Source organism: Penicillium expansum, assembly GCF_000769745.1.
Source record: "Penicillium expansum strain MD-8 chromosome Unknown contig83, whole genome shotgun sequence".
NCBI lineage: Eukaryota > Fungi > Ascomycota > Eurotiomycetes > Eurotiales > Aspergillaceae > Penicillium > Penicillium expansum.
Window position 1 is genome coordinate 238,811 of NW_015971356.1, and position 23,099 is coordinate 261,909.

Here is a 23,099-nt window from a genome sequence, read left to right on the forward strand (position 1 = left end):
GCCTGTCAAGGCCAGGGCCGACCTTGGAACCTCAGAAGAGCTATGGGTCGCCCCGAAAATCAGAGCGCAACTGCTCCACTGAAATCCGATGTCGCCCAAGTCCTTCCTCGAGTCTACTCTGGAAAAGGGGTTATTTTCTAAAGCTGTGGGGTGGAATGTATGATCTTTTTGAACCGGACGGTCGTCTCATTACTTCAGAGCTCTGGGATATTCTTGAGCCTGGCTGGATAAGCACTGGGAAGTGGCAGACAATAGAAATTCGCATACGCCATGGCTAGACAACCTTGGAAAAAGCCAGAATAGGCTAGAGACAATAAAGAAATGCCAGAATGCCAGAATTGATTTGATATCCAACTCCGATAATGCGATAATGCTATGTAAACAAGAAAAGCCAAGCGTGGTCAATTCCAACTCGAGGACTGACAAAACTCCATACACGCCGCCAACAATGCTCAAATCATAGACGCTCCTCGCTTGATGGAAAAAATCTCAATAAAAAAATAACAAAGAACACAGCCTAATTTTTGATCGCCTTCCTCCGCAATACACCAAGGTGCTCCAGTCTGTCCCACGCTTTGTTCATATCAGAGGACTCATCGCCCAGCGAGGGCCGAAGGTCTAGTCCGTCGAGGGTGTGAAGGGACCCACTTGTGCCGGCATAAAGTAAGAGCTCTAGCACTCTTCGGCGTAAACGCGTGGCTTGATCGAGGTGCCTTAGGTACTTTACGTCCGCTTGCGGGTCGGCGAGCGGAAGCGTGTATGGGTCGTCGACTTCGATATCTCTCTCTGTGTTCGGCTCATCACCCATGGTGGCGCGGTGAGAGATCTGGTCATCATTTCCGAGCTCAGCTAGAGCATCAGAAAGATCCCGGTGGGTTCCTTGGTGCCGGACGACTGCTTGTTCTTGAGCCTTTAATTTCTTGCGATCGGCATTGCCACTCCCAGTCACTGCTGGAGGGTAAAAGCCAATAGTCAATGGGTTCCCACGAAGATCAAGCTTGCGTAAGGAACATGCAGTCCCTTTTCCGGTTTTTCCTAGTCGACTAAGGATTTGACAGACCCTTCTCATCCTTGAGAGGCGATTGCCGACAATCGTCAGTCTAGCAAGGCAGTTCATTCCAATCAGTGATTCAACATCATCAACCGAGTTGAAATTCAGATTCAGGACCTTGAGATTCGGGAAGCTTAAAGCAAAATCAGTCGGGAGACTTTTCAATGTGCACGTAGCTAGATCGAGAAGTTGAAGTCGTAGTAGCGGAGCAGAAGGGCAGACACTTTGGTGGGATAGCTTGTTGGAGGACAAGAAGACTTTGCGAACATCCTTGACAAGTCCCAAATCAATATCTACCCTGTGTTCAAGGTCCTTCCCTTTGGACGGTGTCTGCTCTCGGAGAGACAGTACCTCGAGATTGTGACAATTCTCAAGGCCAATAACGGTAGAAAGGTGGTTTTGATCGAGGTAGAGGAGGCTCACAGAAGGGAAAGCTCGTGCATCTAAAGCCTCCAATTTATTTTCAGATAGTTTCAGGGCGCGAAGACTGATGAGGGAAGCAGAGGAGTCAAAATGGCTGATCTGATTGGCGCTCAGGTCGAGAGTGGCAAGTGACGGAAGCCATTCGACATTTCGAACAGATGTCAGACAGTTGTGGCTCAGGTCGAGATCACGAAGGCGTGTCAACTCAGATCCTTCAAAATCCACTGCAGTGATAGAGTTGTTGCTTAGCTTCAGGCTTAACAATCCATTCAGACCAAGAATCCCGTCTATGTTACGGATCTGATTGTCATTGGCCTTCAATTCCCTGAGATGGATCAAGCTCGCGAAGCCATCCAACGTCTCGATATCGTTTCCCGAAACGTCCAAATACTGCAAATTGATCATGTGACTCCAAGGAGTCAGGTTAGAAAGACAGTTTCTAGGGATCTTGAGCGTTCTCAGGGTTGAGGGAATTCCACTCAATTGACCAATATCGTTATCAGAAACGTCCAACTCCTCTAGTCGGGGGCAAAATTCGTTCAGCTTGTGCAGCGTAATCAATCCCTTCTGGCGCAAGACAAGGCGGCGCACGTGTTCCCAATAAGGCTCATATGGTTCCACGTCAGTGATATGCTTGATCAAATCTTCAGTTGCCAGTGCGAAGGTCCCGTGTACTTGTCGCAAAGAGGAGGGGTTTGTACGTTGAGCCACATAGCTCATCTCAAGCTTCAGGGGTTTGTCGCCTTGGTTAACGGTGAAGTCCGGAAGTGGACTGAGGTGGAAGCTGTAGCTCGTGTCGGGCCCGGCGCTCTGCAGAGGTATCAAAGAATGTTCTGCTTCGGTTCTAGCAGGCGTTTCTTCAACTTGAAGAGAGTCATTCCTACGGACGAGGCTTTGTTCATCAACAGTCTCCTCGTTCCTCTCCTCAATCCTCGAGATAGGACGTCGAATGAACGGTTGTCCACCAACTGAAGTTTGACGCCCCGTGGGAGGGACAGATGACCGCATTGAGCCATTTTCTTGGTCTGCTGTAGGTGTATCTTCTTCTGGCACAATCCCATGATAGGTATGATTCACGTTCGGGTCGGACTGGGCGTCATCAGGCTCGCCGCGAGAAGAGGGGCGTGAAACGAGGGGTGATGAGAGATTCACTGTCGCGACACGTGCTTGTTTCCCTAGGGATCGTGGGGTCTTTGAAGACAACGGCTCCTCGCGCTGAGCTTCAGGTTTTCCTTGCTCAGAGACTTTCCTTGCTGCGGCCTCGTCCATGCCCCATGAGGAAGCCCTTGTCCCAGTGTTAGGAACACTAGACGTGAAGCGAGTGAATCTTGATTGGACTGAGCTTGCACCGAGGGATGGTTCTCCGCTCCTTGTGTGTGGTCGAACATTAGATTTCTTCGGGGATGTGTTCGCAGCCGAAGGATCGCGGGTCTTAGTTTGCTCTTGATCGGCTGGGGGGTCACTCTTTGTAGGAGAACTGAGGCCATGGACTCTCATCATCTCCTGGAGCTCGTCTACACTGAGATCCGGAATATCTCTGAATGGATCATCAGCCTCCTCGGCGGGTTCGGAGATTGGTGCCTGTGGTTCTTCCACATCATCTTTCACCCATTGATTCTTCGAGCGGTCATACTTGAAGCCATTGACCTCATTTGGTATCAGGTGGGCTACAAGGTCAGAAGCCAGCATACCCTTGACTTGAGAGCTTTGCGAAGAGCCCGTGGGTACGGAGGTGACGCTGAAGCCAGACATTTGTGTGTTGATAGTCATCAGGTCCTGGGCGATGTTTTCCGCCGTGTCATCAGTCATGCCACTGGTCTTTCGTTTTCTTGGTCCGTGAATTCGGATATTCTGTGAGTTGGATTCACCGAGTTCGGTTTGGCCCTCATCCTGGTCATGACGAGCATGCAGGGGCATTTCGCGATCATTATGATCATCTTTCTCTTGGTATTTTTTCAGGTGACTCAAGATCAGTGGGTTCAACTCCTTCACCTCTCTCAACTTGCGAAGATCCGTTCCATCACGGCTCGGGGGACGAGAAAAGGCTTCCCGGGTGGACTCGTCGTCGTCGCTGAAGTCATCATCTTCACTTTCCACGTCAGACTCATGTACACTTGTCAACCCAGCCGCACCTCGTCCTTTGGATCTGATAAGATCCATGATCTTGGTTGCCTCGTTTAAATAATCCTGGGTGGTGATAGATCCTTTTCGTGAGGTATCACTGGTCCCAGTAATCTTCACTAGTGGAACGTCACCATCAAGGGAGAAAGAATCAGAATAATCGTTATTGTCGAAATTTGTTTCGGAGAAATCTCTGTGGAGTGCAACATGGCTTTCCCCATCTGTTCGTATTTGACTTGGTGTGGGTGTTCGAGGTCGCTGCCTCGATTGAGAAAGGCCCGGCGGAGCAAGATAGTCGCTATGTTCGAGCTGTACACCATGTTGCATAAGACTTCGTTGCAACAGTGACATGCTGTCACCGTACTTCTGAGGCGAACCGCCACTGGCATTGTGATAAGGCTCAGCGCTGTTATTTCTCATGATTGTTCGGCGCCGTTTGGGGGTGGGGTCCATGCCGGGGGCCCGGGGTACTCGCTTCACATCAGGGGCCAGGTTTTCCTTGTTATTCAAGCGAGTCCCGTGCCGCACATCGTCAAAGAAATCCTGGCGCATCCAGGCAGATGGCTTCCTGGTGAATCCCGAGCTCGCTGATCTGCTGTAATGATACAACCCTTGCTGTGAAGGACCACGGAGATATTGTTGGCGAGTTGACGATCGCTTGCGTGAAGATGGGCGGGACCCAAAACCTCCGGCCTCATCGTACACCAATTTGTGCTCGTAAGGGCTGGTGTCTGAGAAATCGAATTTGTCCAACTCGCCACCGCCAAACTGGCTGATTCGATGAACAGCATTACGAGATCCAAGGCGTTCGTTTCGCCTAGGAGAAATTTCCTGCAATGGTTCGTGTCTCCCAGTTAAAAAGCTGCGGTTTTCGCCTTTTCTTCGCGCTTCTTCTGAGGGCGAAGGGGGCTCCTCTCCTTCTGAAGTGTCACTGAAATTGTCTTCAAACTGGCTCATGCGCCGGAGAAGTCTATTATTAGTGAATGTGTCATGGTCACCGAATAGCTTCAATGGACTTCCTGATGACGGCATCTTGGTCTCATTTTCTGCTCCAGCTGTGGATGGGCGAACATGAGACGAAGAAGGACGCGGTAGACCAGGTGACGCGGTCTTGTGAGGGGGATTAAACAAGGGGGAACTTCGGATTTTAGAGTTGGCGAGGGTTGTGGGGGACAAACGGTGTGAAGGAAAGGGCGAAGGGGAGAATCGGCGGGGGAAGGAGCGTTTTCCCCGCCGACTGCTAAAGTCCACCGTCCCCATAGACAGATCCTGAGGTAGAGAATGACTAGTTACGTCCAGCAAGCTGTCATCTCTTGGAGACCCATCCGGGTGAGGTTCACTGTGGTTGTAGAACAGGAAGCTATCGCTTGCAGGGGAGTCCGGGCGACTATCATTTTTGATAGTCAGGCTTTCCAACTTGTTGGTGACCTGCTTCAACGCAGACTTAATGACTTCTGAAGTCCCATTGCCATCAACAGTGTTGTTCCGGGAGAAGGTTATGGGTGTGATTCCCTCGTTGCGCAGATCCTCCAGCCCACTAGCTGTCCGTAACTGTGTGTTCCCCGCCTGTGAGAACCCTTCTTGGTCCCAATCCACGTCCAGTCCCCCATTATTCCCCCAAGGGGCGCGATTGACAGTTCCGTCCGGTGATCGGTCGCCATTGTCCCTTCCATCCTCATCGACGACGCGTTCGAGGTCATCGTCGTGACTGTTGCGCTCGTCTCCATCCTGTCGCGAAGGTGTGTCGGCGAAATCCCACAGATGGTCGTCCTGCTTCGTAAATGGGGTAGAGCCTGGGTGTGCCGTTGCAGCACCAGGTGTGGGCGGCTTGAACACACTTTCGAGTCCCATCGGCGCGAACAGGTCTCGTTGCTCGCCGGCGGCGATTTCCCCGCGCACTAGTCGTCTGCGCCATTCTGGTGTGCCCTCTTTTGTGTCCTTGTCCTTCTTCGTCTTGATCTGAACCGTACCGTCGAATTCGGATTGTGTAGAGGCTTTCGAGACATTTGAAACCGATCGTAGAGGGGAGCGCGTATCCATTGAGGGCTGTCTGCGAGCCGCACCTGGGGTGGGCTTGGGGCTAACCTTGGGACTTTTGGAGTAGATCTTTGGGTTGGTCTTGGGTGTACTGGATTTCAAACTACCTGGAGCAGGCGATCGTGGTTTGCGCATTTTCGGTGTTCGAGGCGTTTTCGGAGTCGGAGGTTCTCTTCTATGGAAATGGCATGGTCGGGTCACCTTATCCTTTTTGTTGCTTCCCGGCGATTGTTGTTCTAAGGACCGCCGCGCAGGCACAGGAATGCGACTAGGGGTTCCCTGCTGACTGGTTTTAGGCGACTCTGGTAGAACAGGTATAATAGGTACTGGACTGCTAGGCGAAGCTGGAGATGGCCAGTCGTCCGACAGACTGTCAAGCCATGGTTGGTTGCTCATTTTCCTTTGTTATGATGCCGGTACGCGTTCCGGGTCAAAACAAAACAAGTTCACATCAACATCCACATGAAAAGGCATAGATCGGAGCTAATAAAAGATGAGAAGAACGGTGGGTAGAAACACAGTGCGGAGATGCGGTGTCCAATGTATCCCCACTTAGGCTGGGAAAGCTCCAGCCCTTGTTTATTATCTTTTGTTTACCTTTTTTTGGCTTCAGCCCGTTCAGATTAATATTCTATGTTGGATATCATATAATAATCTAAAATAATATATATAGATTTTGAGATCTATCATTTATATATTTCACCCTAGTTTCCACTGTTTTTTTTTGTTTTTTTTGGATTATTATTCTGGGGGAAAATATGCTAAAATGTCTCTGAACCCCCAGATTCAAGCCAAACTATTGACTCTCTTTGAGGCCTAATGTGTTGGCTAGTCTCACTTAGCTCTGGTTTTTTTCTTTAAAAGAAACAAGTCCTAATTGAATTGATATGATATCAAGTCCTATATAACATTTAGAAGGGATGCTTTAACGTAGATTGTAGATCAGTAGAAAATATTTTCATTACTACTCGGTCCCACTTGTATATATATCTGCAAGGCTTGATCGCTAACTACCAAAACATTCAACATATATTGACCCTCTAAAATCTCAATGTTGGTTCAAATATTGATATATTTAACACGCGCAAGGGCGAGATAGTTCTTCGTTACATGGAAACAAATAATTGAAATACTGTGTGGGAACCAGAATATGTATTGTTCGTGTCTAACTCCTAGGATATTGTCTCCCTCAATAATGAATGTTACAGTATAAAACATGAAATGCACGTGAATGGTTTTAAATAAGGAGTCTCTCGAATGAGTACTTGCCAACTGCCTTGCGGCGCAAGTAACCAATCTCACGGCTGGTGCGGTTCTTGACCTCACCGGTGGACTTTTTGGTCTTGGTGCGGGACACGTCATTGGAAGCAGCCTTGAGTGACAGCGGTAGCATCTTGCCACCAGCATCGCCATCATAGCCATCCTCTCCCTCACCGGGACGGGTGAAGACCATCAAGTCAGCGCCATTGAGTTTCTCGTAGCGGACCAGGTGGGACGGACCCGCCTCGGCATCCATCTTGGCCAGGGCGTCCTCAGAGGTAGTAGCGGGGGTGTCAACTTGGTCCGCAAAGCGGAGGTACTCGCACAAAACACCCTTGAGATAGGTTGCCTCTTCAACTCCTGCAAGCGCGGCGGATACTTCAGACTTCATGTCCGCAATCAATTCCATTTCACGACTGGCAGCGGCAGTGACCGAGTCTGAGTCCTCAAAGTCACCTGCTGCGGGAATGGCCGAGATCCAACCAGAAGGACCCACGGCATCCACAGAGGCAGTGATGAGATCAATGATAACATTGAGAGAAAGGGCGGGAGTAATTTGGTCAAGAGTAATAGGTGTTGGGGGGTTTTCAGTGAACCGAGAAGTGTAACCTCCGGTAGCGAGGGAAAGGCGGAGATGATGGACCATAGAAATGAGCTCTGTCCGCGAGAGATTGGAGCGGAGGGAATGGACGACAACTGATACGGGCTGCAAGTGAATTTTTTGGAGGGAGGTGTTCAGGCCAGCGAAGATATCCTTCAGGGTTGCTGTTTCGGCCCCCAGCTGTTTTGAAAGCTCCTGGGTGGGAGTGGCAAGATCACCATTTGTAATCGCGCGAGCTGTCTCCTCAAGAGTTCCAGAGTGGGAACGTGCCTGGTTCAAGAAGGCCTTGAGCGCGTAAGCTAACTCATCGGAGGAAATCAGAGTGGGACCCTCAAGCACTTGGTTGACCTGCTTCAATGAGGGGTCCGAGTCGAGGAGGGCCTGAATGAACGATCCGGTGGGGAATGGCTGCAAAATGCGTGGCTTGCATGCACGGCGGAGAGCAATCTCAACGTTGTCGAGTGACAGATGCCCTAAGCGAATGAGCCAGTCGCAAGTAGTCGGGGGCCACATGGCAACACGAAGTTGAGACGAAGGAGATGCGGACACTGTATCATTTGTGACAGACTCCTCCACAGCAAAGATTTTTGAGAGCAAGAAAAGAGTTGCTTCGGGGTTAACATACTGCCCGCGGACTGGGAGCGTTGTGGAGGTATCGGAAGTGGTGAAGTATGTCAGAACAGCATTATCGAACAAGTCAATGTTCTTTGTCTTGGTCGCCTTTTCCACTGTTTTTGTGAGTTGGGTCCATTTCTCAACTTGCTCCGGTGATGTGAGCCGAAGGGAGGCCATGTTGTCAGACCGGTGCTTCTTCGATGCGATATCCCACTGTGCACCAGATGAACCAATACCTCTGCCGATGGCATCAATGAGCAGGCTATCTCTAGTCCGCTTCAGCGAAGAGCTGGGAGCACTAGGGAGAGAGCTCAAGTCAAAGGCAATAAGAGTGTTGCCTTTGGTTGCGACAGCAATGCCAAGTTTGGCGAAGTAGCTGATGAAGTTTGTGGGGGTCTCTGGGGTCGACCCAGTGCTTGACAAAAGATCACCAGTTGGAATGCTGCGCTGCACAGAATGGTATTGGGTATCATATACCGCCACAAGAGATTGTTGTGCTCCAATCACGGATTGGGGAGAAATGCGCATGACCGAGGAGAATTCCTCATCATCAAGGACGAACTGCGATGTGACACAGGGAGAGTACTGAGAGAGGTCAACGTTGATGAAACCCCTCTCGAAAGAAAGGTTCAAGCCTGCCGAGCCAGAATGGAAGCTCCATTGCATAGCATTGCCATCGGTGGTTTCCAGGCCGCTCACATCTGGGATGTGGAAAGTTTGTAGATGGCGTAGGCGTTGACTTTCGTCCAACCGTGACTCTGACTTTGCATGTGCGGGTACTGAGAACATCTGTACAATGATGTCCTTGAGGGAGACTCGATCGGTGTTCTTCGGTTGGGATACCAGAAGCAAGATAGATGGTTCGTTGGTTCCTGAGTTTGTCAGATCGCCCAGCGCCAGCAAAGCCAAATCCTGTCGTCTTTTGAACAAAGCCTTCTTCGCATCATCGAATTCAACCAAAAAGCTGGATTGGACATTGTGAGTAGAGCAAACCTTTGCAATCTCGCTGTGTTGAATACTCCATCGTTGGGTCTTCAGATCCGACGACAGCCTACGTACACGACCATCCTCGTGGACTGCCAGAATATCGAATGGGTCCGTCTCTCCTTCGGCATCAGTACTAGAGGGCACAATGCCTACAAAAGTAGTGGGGCTGGTCGAGTCGGTCACGGTGGTAGTCGAAGAAGAAATGACCGGAGCACTTGAGCCGCTGCTGCCGATCTCCTCCACAAAGCACTTGATTTGATGTTCTGGCTTAGTGACAGCAGTATAAGTTTGTCTTCGGACTGTCGACTTTTTCGACAACTTCCGGCGAACTGAGCATGGGCGGCAAGAGAAAGTAGATTGCGGTGGAACGGCGTAGGAAGTCACGAGCTTAGGTGTTTGAACCTGATGAATATTAGAGTTAGATGCAACCAAGAGAACAGAAGAGAAGTAGAAAACATACATTGTAAATGTTCACAGCCTCACCATCTACAGCAACTGCGACTTCATAGCGCTTGCGTTTTTTCGCATCGGCGAGACTGAAGACATCGCCGATACGGGTTTTGCCAGTAGAAGCGTGAAGGGGGCGAGGCAATTGCGCCAGGACAGATGGGGATTGCAAATCCATGACGAACTGAATACCAGGAATCAAAAATGGCTTGAGTTCCTGTCCCTTCAAAGCGTGTAATCTTTTTGATGCAGACCCATTCAATTTGGAAATCTGAAAAATTTTCGGGATTACGTCGGGCCGACATATCCACCCCCTAGGCCATATCAGGGCTAGCGTTGGTCTGTGAAGCAGTTAGCGTGACATAAGCAATTAACGCGCCTTTCGCGTCGGGACGTGTTTGAAGCTATGGAGATCGGCCTTGACTTGATTCTTGCTTCATGCAATCGCTCCACACTTACCACCAATATTCTGTCATTTCAATGCTATATCTGAGATACTGTTTGCTCCCTGGTCTCTCCTCGGGGATCAACTGATTGTCCATCACATGAGCATCTTATCCAATTTACCGATGGCTATGGGCACTGACGAACAGCAAGTCATACATCCCTTCTTCCGAAAAGGTTAGAATGTGTCCCATAGCCGCAGGTGAATACGAGCTTACAATGTCTAGAATTTGGTACCTCGGTCAAATCTACACCCTCAAATGAGCCAATCTCGTCCGCGAATACCCATGTACGTGAGCTTCGACCGATAAGCAGCCAGAGCTCTACGCATGAGCAGGGGGTCCACGCCCCGGATAATCACGATTCAAATGTCTTCAAAGCAAACAGTGAGAATTCTGTGGGTCTCGACGAAGACCTAAATGAGGATCGGAGGAAGAGGCAAAGGACGGACAAAAACCAAACCACCGAACCCACTGCTACTTCCACTGCAGTTCTCTCAGAATGGCTCATTCACAGCGCGGTCAATAATACGCCTCGATCAACCGATTATCCTCTCGAGACCGAAGTCAATTTGTCTATACCTCACCCCGAGGCTCCGCTGGCGGAGAGTCAACTTCCTGCAGATCAAACCCAGCTATTGACATCTGTTGAGAACGAGAAACCAGAGGGTCCAGTTGCAAGAACCTCTGCAAGACAAAAAACCCTTAAATTGAATTCAAAGGGAGGGTTCCTGTCCTCACCCGCTTCCAGTCCTCCCCGAGAGACAAAAAAGAGAGCAACAGGGAAACGGGGGAGGCCGCGAAAGGCTGAGCACAAGGTGGTGACGATCAAGTATAGCGTTGCCACAGATAAGAATCTGGGGAAGTTGATCGACAATATCCTAAATGGCCAAGTGGTTCAAAAACTCCCTGCCACTCTACCCTCTGCTCAGCCGCGCAAGACGAAAAGCCAACCCCGAAAGCCCACGCACCCGTTTTTCAGCAAAAAGTCAGCACAGAAACCCGGGCCCGCGAGTTTGAATGGATCGCAATCGGACAATCCAGATGCTAGCGCGAGCGTGCCCTCAAGTCAGACCACAGCTGGGGCCCCGGACAAGAAGCGGATAGTACCAGCTTCGGGCGGTTCATTTACTAGCTTCCCCCGTCGTGTCTCTAAGTTTCTCGAACTGCTTGATCCCCTTTGGCCACCGCAAGATCTCGTCCACGTCAGAGACGTTCGCCCACCCCCAGATGTTAATAATCGTGTCTGGAATATTACTCAGGACCGAAAAAAATCGAAAGTCGCAGCTATCTCAATTAGAGACGAAGAAAATGTTCTTTTAACTGGAACAGCTGAAGCAAGGAGGATCGCCCGCCTGTCCAAACAGGACTATGATGCTCTAGCTATCCTTCGGCATCCCGTGCGACATGTTGCCAGCAGTCAAGTCTTGCATACGGCAATGGAAAGACAGATGTCGTGGTCCTCACCAAACCGCCAATTTCCTTGGAATTATTCTAGTCCTCCCCTTGCCAGACTTCGCTCGGCCTTACTCACGTCAGTTTCAGCTTTTGATTGCGCAACCTACGAACCGCAGCTTTGGACACACAAGTACGCCCCTCAGTCGGCTGAAGACGTCCTTCAGCTTGGCCGTGAACCACAGATGCTTCGAGACTGGCTACGGCACCTCAAGATCACAGCAGTGGACACCGGAAAATCATCGAAGGAGAATGCGAAATTGAAATCAAAGCGGGAGAAAAGGGCGAAAAAGCGCCTGAAAGCCGACAAACTCGACGGTTTTGTTGTATCAAGCGAAGAGGAGGCCTCCGAGATGGACAATCTCTCTGGCTCAGACGATGAATTAGCGGGCGCCGTGACTACAACACCTCAACGGACGGTTGTCAGGTCGGGTGACATGGCATCTGCTTTACATGGAGTAGAAAGAAAGAGTCCAATGACCAATGCGATTCTTCTTAGCGGCCCGGCTGGCTCCGGAAAGACTGCCTCTGTCTATGCCGTTGCAAAAGAGCTTGATTTCGAAGTCTTCGAGATAAACGCTGGAAGCCGAAGAAGTGCCCGAGATATGCTGGAGCGAGTCGGAGATATGACACAAAATCACCTTGTGCATCTCCTAAACGAATCCGAAAATACAACAGACAACGACAAGGATTCTGCCAAGCAAAACAAGCTGAAGAGCTTCTTCAAAGGCCAATCGTCAAAAGCTAGCAAGCCGGGTTCCCAGTCTGGCCAACCTAGCCCTAAGCCTGGAACTGCGCCTAAACGCCCCCGGGAACAAAAGCAGTCTTTGATCCTGCTCGAGGAAGCCGATATTCTTTTTGACGAAGATCGACAATTCTGGACTGGTGTCTTGACCCTCATTAGCCAATCTAAACGGCCAATTGTCATCACTTGCAACAATGAGAGTTTAATCCCTACCCAGGACATGTCTCTTCATGCCATACTGCGATACCACAAGCCTGCTCAAGACTTCGGCGTTGATTACTTGCTTTTGGTTGCCGCCAACGAGGGACACATGTTAAAGAGAGAAGCCGTCACCAGACTTTATCAAGGATCCGGAATGGATCTTCGGAAATCATTGCTGGATCTCAACTTCTGGTGTCAGATGGGGGTTGGTAGCGAGAAAGCGGGCCTGGATTGGCTGCTTCCTAGTTGGCCACCAGGGTCAAACGTTGACCATGATGGGGACCGTCTTCGGGTTTTAAGCCTCAACACCTACGAGCGATATATGGGCTGGTTCAATCGTGATATTAATGTGACCCAAGGCTCGTTGGATGAAGAGACGGAAATAATCCGCAACAGCTTTCAATCGTGGGGTCTTGGCCTGCAAGATTCAGAAGACATGGCTGGGAAGAATGCAGTTGAACTTCAGCCCCCTGATCAACTCCACTCTCTTCCCAAGACAGCGCAACTTGATATGCTGTGCCGGGAAGCGGATTACTATGACATGAGAAGTTCTCTCGACATCCTCTGCTCCAATCTTTCTACGGATGCGAGCAATGTAAGTGTGATCAATTCCTCTACAAAAACAAGAGCTAATAATTGAACAGGATGTTGTTGATATATCCGCCCCACCGCTGCCAGAAGGTTATCGATCCAACTATCTTGACAATTACCCACTACTGCATACAGAACTGCGAACAGAGTATTCATCACTGAGTGAAACTGTCAGCGCTACCTTTGATGCGTTAATAAGCAGAATTTTCCGTCCCACAACCAGCCAGGACTTGGAATCTTTATACGCAAACCGAGCCTTGAGCAAAGTCATCATCTCTGCAATGCCCTCGCAAACCCCTCCATCCACCCTCCCTCAATTCCAGCGCATCTTTGAACCCATTATGCGTGCGAACTACTCAAACCCCACACCAACCGCCCGCCACGCCCCTTCGTTCGAGAATGGAGTCGCACCAATCACGGAAGACTTGGCCCCGTACATCCGCAGCATTATGGCCTTCGATGGCCGCCTCCAGCAATATCGCGAGAGGCTGTTTGCGCTCACGGCGCAGGAGCACGGGGGCGGCGAGAAGCGTTCACGCACGACACGTGCTAGTCGCGCGGCTCTCGAGGGAGGCGACAAAGCCTCAACGCGCAAGGAGAGGTGGTTCGCTCTCGACACGCCTTATTACAAAGTGCAAGGCACCGCAGGGCCAGAGTGGCAGCATGTCTTGTTCCAGATGGGGTATTTCCATGTGCAACCCATGGTCGAGCCATCCCCCGAGCGCAGTGACCTTGTCTTGGACGACCGGGTCATGGAAAATGCCGAGTGATTGGTCTCGTGTCTCATGCACAATCCAATGTATTATTTATGAAAACGATCTCAATGATATAGCTACCTGTTTCAAAATCCACGCCTGTACTACTTATTATTTACTTTACTATTTATACCAGTCTGCGCTTTTGAACAAAGACATTTGTGCCCATAGTTCGAATCTGGTGGATAGTGCGCACAAAGTGGGAAAAGAAATAACGATTCGCTATTGTGCTATGGCTCAGATCGCTCGAAACTCATAAAGAAACATTGAAGAGGATAAGAACCTCGGAAACCAGCCTAGAAGAAGAAGAAGAACATTTGAAGTCTGAAATCGAAGAAACCGTCCCGACCAGCAGGAACCTAACGATAGTCAGCATCCGAAACCAAATTTCTTTTTGATATCAAATATCAAAACATCCAAACTTACAAGAAGAAACATATCAAAACCCGCACTGACTAGACAACAGTCCTAGTAGCCACAGGCTTCGGCGCCTCAGGACTCGGGATTGGAGCAAGGTGATAGGGTCCATAATCCTCCTTAAAATCAAAGAGCGAGTCGTCGGAGTCGCGCCGCGAGTTGGGAGCATTGGCACGCCCATTCGATGGTGGTGCTCCCTCAGTGCCGAATCGCTGTGTCGCGTAGCGAGCATAGAAACCCGACTTGCGTTTGCGATCTTCTAGATCCTCACGGTTCTCGAACTGTATGCGCCTGCGGCGGAGAATTATCAGGACGATCATGGCGGTTAGGAAAATACTGAGATGTAGTTAGTTCTGCCATGGTTGGGTGGTTCGTTGTTGAGTGTTGGATATGTCTAAGTGTCGCGAAAGGGCGGTGATGGAGGCGGTAATACTCACACCCCTGATATGGCGGCGGGAATGCCGACCGTGATTGCTGAGCTGGTGGGCTTTGTGCAGCTGGACATGGTTTCGTCGCCATTGCAATCGCGGCGGAAAACGGTAAGGAGTGTGGGGAGCATGGTGTATGTCCGTTATGGTCAACGGTTTAAAGGAGTGTATTTGATGAGAACTGGGAATAAAGGAGTGAAGGGGTTCTCAGATCAGAAAGAAGAGGATACAAGGGAGTGTGTGTGGAAGAAATCACCGAATAAGTCAATAATTGAATACCAAGAGAATGTCTCAGGGAGAAAAATAGAAAAAAACGGCACAGACGAGCTATGTTCCGGACTGCGTATCGCCTCTTATGACCTTCCTTCGATGTGCGGAGTTCCCTGTTGAGAATTGAAGATGTTGATTCGTCCCGATGCACAGATGAAAAGGGGGTGGCTTATGTCGTTTTCTGGTTAAAATATGGGGTTACATTCCTTATTCTATGTTTCAACTGATTTCTCTAATGTTAATAATAGCTACTATAAGATGTATGCAATTATATAGAAGATATAGAAGATCCGTGGAGTTTCTCCAGTGATCTTCCTTGATATTAGCACATTCAGGGATTTGTCAGTTCCACTATTGTGTGATTGGCCTTGGAACACTTTATTGGGTCGGATTTCAATCTTGATATGGAATAGCTAATTGTTTTTGCTTCATTATCTAGGGAATTAACTATTCTGTACTCCGTACAATCCTCCAGGGGCTATTCACATACGTTGCCACCTGAGAAATAAGGCAACATAGCACCTCAGGCATCAATATATTCTCTATTGCATGTATGTACAAGATTCTCATTTATCAACAGGCTTAGCAGCATCAAGCTTAGCCAAGATCTCACTCTTAGGAACCTCATCACTCCACCTCTTGCGCGGTTGCTCAAAAGTCGACCCAATCCGACCATAAGATATGCCGCCAAGTTGACCAACCGGCCGCAACTTCTCCAAGTCAATATGACTATAATCTTCGTTGGCAGTGCCCTCTTTGACCCAGAACCGGGTAGCCTTGATGAGAACAGTAGCAGCTAGACTCATCCCAGGCTGTTGGTGATCTGTGAACTCCTTGATATCAATCACCTTGCCTTCGATGTTGAACACCGACTCGGCGACGCGGGACGGCTTCACCGTACTTGATGGTGCCTCATGCAAACCAGATACATCCCACTCCGACACGCCGTACGGAGCGTCGATGGAGGTCGCGTTCACTGCCTCGATCATGTTCTCCGATACTGTGTTGATCACACACTCCCCGGTTTCTCGGAGGTTACGGTAGGTGTCTTTGACCCGACCGGGTCGAGACGAGAATCCCACAATGAACATTGGGGGATCGTGATCGATCACTTGGAAGTAGCTGAATGGGGAGAGGTTTTTTTCGCCCTTAGAATTGACGGTACTTAGGAATCCCACTGGTCGAGGCGCAATCCCCGAAACAAGGAGGCGGTAGTTGTTGATCATCGGACGATCTGAGGCGTAGGGGTCGATTTCATGATGTTTTTGCGCCAGGCTAGCTCCATTGTCGGGTACTCCTTGCCCATACTCCCAGTTGGGATTGGGGGATTTTGTTACTTCGATGGGCTTAGAATGATTAAAGTCTGGGCGTTCGGCTTGGATCTGGTCGAAATTGCCACTGTCTTGGACGACTTGGTAGTTTTTTTGTGCCGCAGCGGTTTCAGCTTCTGATGCTGCGGCCGTTGCAGAAGAGCTCATTCTTAGTTGGTTCAATGAATGAGACCCAATACGAGGTGCAGAGATAGGAGTGAATTTCCAAGTCCTGGGTTTAAGTTAGACACTAGCCGGGTTGCGAAAAAGGTTTGACATACTGGTTGGATATAAAGCGACCAATTGCCCTTGTATGAGCCATCTTGGATCAAATAATCTATTTGGTAGATTGACAAGATTTAATGAGATTGTGATGCTCGTCTTAAACTATTTGATATCTCTTTTCAGATACCGAAAAAAGCCGGGTGCATCTGCCGAGAATCGGGATCTCGCTCCGATATCTTCATGATAAGGTCTCAACAGAGGGGTCGACCTCAACCTCGACCTCGATCACGACCACAATTGCTTCTTCATATTCAATCATGCTCAGCCGAAACGCACGCGCTGCTCTTAGCAGAACTCGACTACTGTCGGATCATCTGGTCCGAAGCTCTACTCCTCGAATTCGAACTATATCGTCTAGTGCGGTGAAGCACACTATGGTAACCAGCGTGCAGACGAACGAGGCATATGCACGTAAGTTTCCGGACTAAAATCCCTATTATTCTGTGACTAATTGTCTGTTTAGCTTTTGCGCATTATGTATGTACGACCCAGAACGAAAGAGAATAGATCGTCTAACAAGCTCGCAGTCACAAGCGATTAGAGCCGCAGGTCAAGTCTGGCTATCCGGTCAGATACCCGCAGACGCGCAGGGGAATTTGATTAAAGGAACAATGACCGAGCAAACTAAAGCTATAATCAAGAATACCGAAGCTATCTTGAAGGCATCGGGCACTGGGTTAGACAAAGTCGTCAAAGTAGTGGTGAGTGTTGAGACACACAATTTCCAGTATTCATTCGATGAATTAATATCCTGGCAGGTATACGTAAAAGATGTCAATGTGATGCCAGAATTCGCATCTGTTTATGACCCTGCATTCCCGCATCGCCCTGCACGGTCTATGGTTGAAGTGTCTAAACTACCCGCTGGAGTGGATATTCAGGTGGATTTTATTGCTGTAGTTTAGATAGATTAGGATTGGATAGGACTAGAATAGAATCGCTAATTATAGACCAATAGACAAATTTAACCCCAAGAAATGCCACTTTTTAGGGCTAGGCCGCTTATGTTGCCGATTACGTCGTCGGCCGGCGTTTTGACAAGACGCCGAATCTAGCGGCAGGAGGGTCCGAATTTTTTATCGCTCGTGCCGAATAAAAGCAACTCGGCTTAGATTGTCTATTAATAAAAATCAACCTAGCTTCGTTGTCTCCCCAAATTCAATCCACTTTGTGCAATGGCACTGCGTTGGACCTCCCGAGCGGCCTTTCGGCTTCCTACCAGGCTGAGACGTGCCCCTGGGCATGTTGTTGCCCTTCCAGCTATTTCATCTAAACTTTCCAAATCTGGTCACAGCCAAGTGAGAAGTTCGTTGTTGCAGATTCGCAATTTTAGCAGTTCTTTGCGCAAGTATGATGCTAAGGTTGTCGTGCGAGTCCCGCAAATGGCAGAGTCCATTACGGAGGGAACCCTCAGCCAGTTTTCGAAGAAAGTCGGGGATTTTATCGAAGCGGATGAAGAGCTAGCCACGATTGAAACCGATAAAATCGATGTCTCTGTGAATGCCCCGCTGGCGGGAATCATCCAGCGGCTTTTCGTTGCCGAGGGAGATGTCGTCAACGTTGATCAAGAAATTGCAGAGATCCAGGCTGGAGGGAAACAGTCTACAACTCAAAATGAAAAGGAAATCTCAAAGCCTTCGGAAAAAATTGCCGATTTATCGCCAAAATCGCAAGATAAAACTGCAAGCCACACTTCGTTGCCCGTGCTAGAAAAACCAACGTCCAAGCCCCCTGGGCCAAATCCTGATGTAGCACCTCGCGAGGAGCCTCTTACAAAGACAGAAAAGCCTGCCCCAAATACTTCATCGGTTGCACAGTCCAACACATCTTGGGGATTTAGACCCAGCCGCGCAGAAGAGAAGGCAAGTCTACATTGTTCCTTCTGGGCGATATACATCAAGTCCAAACCTACAATTACACTGTCAGCTAATATGAGATAACCATTATTTAGGTCAAGATGACTCGAATTAGAAAGCGCACTTCAGAACGCCTCAAAGAATCGCAGAATACCGCCGCCTTCCTGACCACCTTTAACGAAGTCGACATGTCCCGGCTAATAGAACTCCGAAAGAATAACAAAGATGCCATCATGGAAAAGCATGGCGTTAAACTCGGATTTATGGGCTTCATGGCTCGAGCATCTGCGTTGGCTCTGAAAGAGATCCCCGCCGTAAATGCATCTATCGAAAACGATGATACCATCGTGTATCGGGACTACGTTGATCTTAGCATTGCCGCATCTATCCCGAAGGGGCTTGTCACGCCCGTAGTGCGAAATATTGAATCCATGGGGATCTTGCAGATCGAGAAAGCGATTGGAGAGATGGTGAAGAAGGTCAGTATTTTGTTTTGTAATTGGAGGGAGCACCCACTAATATATGGGTTCAATCCAGGCTCGGGATGGCAAGCTGACTATGGATGATATGACGGGCGGAAGCTTCACAATCAGCAACAGTGGAGTCTGGGGATCGCTCTTTGGAACCCCCATTATCAATCTACCACAGACAGCCGTGTTGGGGACTTACGGTACTATGGATAGACCCATCGCAGTCAATGGTCAAGTCGAGATCCGTCCTGTAAGTGTGTTCCATTGAGGTGTCTTTGTTCTTTAATTCTAATATAGGTCTTTTACTAGATGATGTACGTTGCTCTGACTTATGATCACCGGATCATTGATGGACGGGAAGCAGTCAAGTTCTTGGTTCTGGTTAAGAAGTACTTGGAGAGCCCGGAGTCTATGATGCTTGAGCTATAGGTTTGGTAATATCCGATCTAGCAGAAGGCCGGGGAAAAAGAAAAAGATTAGGAATATTAGGAAGATATAAGAAGGTTAACAACGATTTTCTGACTATGGTCGAAACCCTGTTAAAAAATAATGCGTTCACCAATATAGTATACTAGGTACAAGGGTCGATTTTCTGCCGGTTATCAAAAATTGTAGTTGGTTAAAGGGAGACGCGGTCAGAAACTTATATCGGCATCGCAATAAAAATTAAATGTTCATTCTCTTTTGTAAATGCACGAAGAAGAAAGAAAACCCATTGAGTTTAAGCGTGGCATGTCGGAACCCTTGTCCGATGTTGTGCGGTTATTTGACGGTTATATGGCAAAACAGAATTTCGCCGAAGCCCCTCATAATTCAGAGAGAAATTGTATATTGGAATTTTCAGAGTTTCACATTGAATTTTTAACTGTTTGCTCATCTTTCCCACTCCTAGAAATCCTGCTTTGTTCGCTCTGGCCCCCTTTCGTACCGTCTCGATGTATAGGAAAGAGTACAAGACCTCTATTCTTTGATTTTCATTATGTACCTTCTGAGATCTTCTTCAAAACGGGGTGCTGGCCGCCTACATTCAGGATGTCAGAGGCAGGCAATTGGAAGTCACCGCTTGAGGCCGTACTGGCAAATTTATACACAAAACCGTCACGTATGATTGCCTTGATCTGACTCGATTTGAAACATCATACCTAGTGCAAACTGATAAATTTATTACAGTTCCACCTAGACAGCTTTCTGCAAGGAAATTCCGCAGATTATATGGATGACATGTATGCAGAATGGCGGAAGGACCCTGATTCAGTTGATGTCTCATGGAAAACATATTTTGAGGCAATAGAAGCCGGGAAACAACCCCCTAAACATTTACTTCAACCTCCCCAGCATTTATCGTTTGAATGGGGTCCGGGGTCCTCGCCAATGCTTCCAGGCCTGAATATTGCTACCAAAATACCGCCCATTCTTTCATCAGCAGGTGACGATCAAGCCAGGATACAACGGCTCGTTCGAGCATTCCAAGACTTTGGTCACCAGGTAGCAAAGACAAACCCGTTGGATCTACCAGATAAAGCACTGTCCCCACCAGAATTGCAGCTGGATTTCTACGGCTTCACTGAGAAGGACTTGGACCGAGAGTTTGAACTTGGACCCCAAGTTCTTCCTTCCTTGAAATCCGCAACCCACCAATACATGACTCTTCGCGATATCCTCCAGGTATGCGAATCCGTTTATTGTGGCTCGATTGGAACTGAATATTCGCATGTCGCAACTAGTGAGGAGCGCGAGTGGATTCGCGAGCGAATTGAATCCCCCGAACCATATAAGTTCCCAGCAGAAGAAAAAAGGAGAATACTTGACCGGCTGGTGTGGTCTACGAATTTCGAGAAATTCCTCGCTGCCAAATTCCCGAACGCAAAGCGGTTTGGGCTGGAGGGTGTCGAGAGTCAGCTTCCAGCAGTGAAGGCAGTGATCGATGCCTCCGCAGAGCATGGTGTGCGTAATATCATATTCCCATGCTGTCACCGTGGGAAATTGAATATTTTGAGCAATGTCACAAGGAAACCGAATGAATTGATCTTCAACGAATTCTTGGGCGAATTGAAATCTCGACATGGTATTCCAGGCGATGTGAAGTACCACCTGGGAATGAACTACGAGCGTGAGACACCTTCCGGAAAGAAGGTCAATATTTCTATTCTCCCAAATCCGTCCCATTTGGAAGCCCAGAATCCGGTTGCCCAGGGTATGGCCCGAGCTGTGCAGCAACAGAATAAAGAAGACCGAGCATCAACTATGGTCTTTAACAGTCACACCGATGCTGCATTTTCTGGGCAGGGAGTTATCTACGAAACCTTGGGACTATCTGGGTTGAAGTCATATGAGACTGGTGGAACAATCCATTTGATCGTCAACAACCAAGTCGGATTCACCACGGACCCGGAGTCCGCAAGAACATCGTCCAATGTATCCGACATCGCAAAGAGCATCAGCGCACTTGTTTTCCACGTCAATGCAGATGATGTTGAAGCTGTTGTGTTTGTGTGCAAGCTCGCAACAGATTACCGTGCCAAATTTGCAAAGGACTGTTTCGTGGATATGATATGTTATCGGAAGAATGGACACAATGAGATGGATCAGCCGTCCTTTACCCAACCGTTGATGTATCAGCAAATTGCAAACAAGGTCACTCAATTGGAGCTTTACACTGTCAAGCTAGTACAACAAGGGGTAGTTTCTCGTGAAGAAGTCACGCAGATGGAAGAAGAGGTGTGGACTAAACTAAGTGAGAGCCTCGCAAATAGCAAGAACTCGCAGACCATCGCACGCGAATATCTCACAGCACCATGGCAAGACATGAAAAAGCCAGATGAAGTGTCTCGGGAAGTCTATCCAGCCAAATCAACATCCATCACCCAGGATCTCATCAATACAGTTGCAAGTAAGATGGGCGTTCCAGAGCAACCATTTAGCGTGCACAAAAGCTTGCACAAAATTCTCCAAAAGCGACAGAACAGTCTAACAGACGGAAAGGAAATTGACTGGGCTACAGCAGAGGCGCTGGCGATGGGAAGCCTGTGTCTTGAAGGTCATCATGTGCGGATTTCAGGTCAAGATGTCGAGCGCGGCACATTCTCCCAGCGACACGCAGTGCTCCACGACCAAAGTAGCGGGTCAAAATTTACTCCTCTTGATTCACTGAGCCCCAGCCAAGCTCGCTTCACTGCCGGAAATTCTTCTTTGAGCGAATACGGCGTCATGGGATTCGACTACGGATACTCTTGCATGCACCCTAATGCATTGGTGATGTGGGAGGCACAATTTGGTGACTTTGCAAACAATGCCCAATGCATAATTGATCAGTTCATTTCGTCCGCCGAGTCAAAATGGCTATTAAGATCTGGAATTGTGTTGTCTCTACCCCACGGGTTTGATGGACAAGGATCTGAGCATTCCTCGGCTCGTATGGAACGGTTCCTACAGTTGTGTAATGAGGACGCTCGCTTCTTCCCATCACCGGAGAAGTTAAACAGACAGCATCAAGATGCCAATATGCAAGTTGTCTACATGACCACTCCTGCAAATATGTTCCACGTGCTCAGAAGACAGCTACACCGTGAGTTCAGAAAGCGTAAGTCCTTGCCCTATCAAAAATTTGAGAACTACTGCTTACCAGAATACCTGCCCAGCGCTGATCATGTTCTTCTCGAAATCTCTTCTTCGAAACCCGATGGCAAAATCCAACATTGAAGATTTCATCGGAGAGTCAAAGTTCCAGCCTCTGATCCCAGACCCAGCCCATGGAAAATCCATTTCCAACCCTTCTGATATCAAACGAGTGATATACTGCACGGGACAAGTCTACATGGCACTAGCAAATTATCGAGAGACCCACGGAATTACGGATACAGCCATAACCCGTATTGAACAGCTTCATCCATTCCCTTGGGAACAGGTAAAAGAGAATCTCGAGCAGTACCCGAGCGCCTCGGATGTCGTATGGTGTCAAGAGGAATCCCTCAATGACGGCCCATGGGCATTCGCTCGAAGTCGACTTGAGACTATCTTTGATACAACGGAGCAACATAAGGGCCGTCGAGTACGCTTTGCGGGGCGCGAAGCAACGGCTAGTGTGGCTACAGGGTTTGTCAAGGAACATCATGCGCAAGAAGCTGCTTTGCTGAAGGATGCTTTCCAATCTGGTTGAGTGGGATCTAGTGCAATTTAATCACTTCAATATGATAGACAATGAATTTGAAGTGATCTAAGTGATTTTCCGCTCTTATTTTAGTATTATTCTTATGTCCTTCTTTTATTCATTCGATGGAAGGGGGTTTATGCGTTGGCCCATTCTGAGAAATTAACCTTAGTATTGAATCTCC

The 23,099-nt window shown here is 48.7% G+C and overlaps 7 protein-coding genes across 7 annotated transcripts; 3 read left to right on the top strand and 4 right to left on the bottom strand.

The window, feature by feature from the left end:
• Nucleotides 1-517: 517 nt before the first annotated feature.
• PEX2_030010 (uncharacterized protein) lies at nucleotides 518-5,767 on the bottom strand (the record flags this gene model as incomplete). The annotated part of the gene is made up of 1 exon (XM_016740276.1): nucleotides 518-5,767. The coding sequence occupies one exon, from the start codon at nucleotides 5,765-5,767 to the stop codon at nucleotides 518-520; it is 5,250 nt and encodes a 1,749-aa protein (XP_016597398.1).
• A 1,102-nt stretch (nucleotides 5,768-6,869) lies between these two features.
• PEX2_030020 (uncharacterized protein) lies at nucleotides 6,870-9,720 on the bottom strand (the record flags this gene model as incomplete). Its single annotated transcript, XM_016740277.1, has 2 exons — nucleotides 6,870-9,497; nucleotides 9,556-9,720. The coding sequence occupies 2 exons, from the start codon at nucleotides 9,718-9,720 to the stop codon at nucleotides 6,870-6,872; spliced, it is 2,793 nt and encodes a 930-aa protein (XP_016597399.1).
• Nucleotides 9,721-10,111: 391 nt separating this feature from the next.
• PEX2_030030 (uncharacterized protein) lies at nucleotides 10,112-13,747 on the top strand (the record flags this gene model as incomplete). Its single annotated transcript, XM_016740278.1, has 4 exons — nucleotides 10,112-10,163; nucleotides 10,214-10,275; nucleotides 10,324-12,981; nucleotides 13,031-13,747. The coding sequence occupies 4 exons, from the start codon at nucleotides 10,112-10,114 to the stop codon at nucleotides 13,745-13,747; spliced, it is 3,489 nt and encodes a 1,162-aa protein (XP_016597400.1).
• A 440-nt stretch (nucleotides 13,748-14,187) lies between these two features.
• PEX2_030040 (uncharacterized protein) lies at nucleotides 14,188-14,708 on the bottom strand (the record flags this gene model as incomplete). Its single annotated transcript, XM_016740279.1, has 2 exons — nucleotides 14,188-14,485; nucleotides 14,587-14,708. The coding sequence occupies 2 exons, from the start codon at nucleotides 14,706-14,708 to the stop codon at nucleotides 14,188-14,190; spliced, it is 420 nt and encodes a 139-aa protein (XP_016597401.1).
• Nucleotides 14,709-15,413: 705 nt separating this feature from the next.
• On the bottom strand, nucleotides 15,414-16,325 carry PEX2_030050 (flavin reductase family protein; the record flags this gene model as incomplete). The annotated part of the gene is made up of 1 exon (XM_016740280.1): nucleotides 15,414-16,325. The coding sequence occupies one exon, from the start codon at nucleotides 16,323-16,325 to the stop codon at nucleotides 15,414-15,416; it is 912 nt and encodes a 303-aa protein (XP_016597402.1).
• Nucleotides 16,326-16,699: 374 nt separating this feature from the next.
• Nucleotides 16,700-19,197, top strand: PEX2_030060 (Dihydrolipoamide succinyltransferase; the record flags this gene model as incomplete). The annotated part of the gene is made up of 8 exons (XM_016740281.1): nucleotides 16,700-16,853; nucleotides 16,906-16,919; nucleotides 16,970-17,143; nucleotides 17,201-17,277; nucleotides 17,776-18,363; nucleotides 18,414-18,777; nucleotides 18,836-19,018; nucleotides 19,078-19,197. The coding sequence occupies 8 exons, from the start codon at nucleotides 16,700-16,702 to the stop codon at nucleotides 19,195-19,197; spliced, it is 1,674 nt and encodes a 557-aa protein (XP_016597403.1).
• Nucleotides 19,198-19,980: 783 nt separating this feature from the next.
• On the top strand, nucleotides 19,981-22,924 carry PEX2_030070 (2-oxoglutarate dehydrogenase family protein; the record flags this gene model as incomplete). Its single annotated transcript, XM_016740282.1, has 2 exons — nucleotides 19,981-22,348; nucleotides 22,407-22,924. 2 exons carry the CDS (start codon nucleotides 19,981-19,983, stop codon nucleotides 22,922-22,924), a joined length of 2,886 nt encoding a protein of 961 aa, XP_016597404.1.
• Nucleotides 22,925-23,099: the final 175 nt, after the last annotated feature.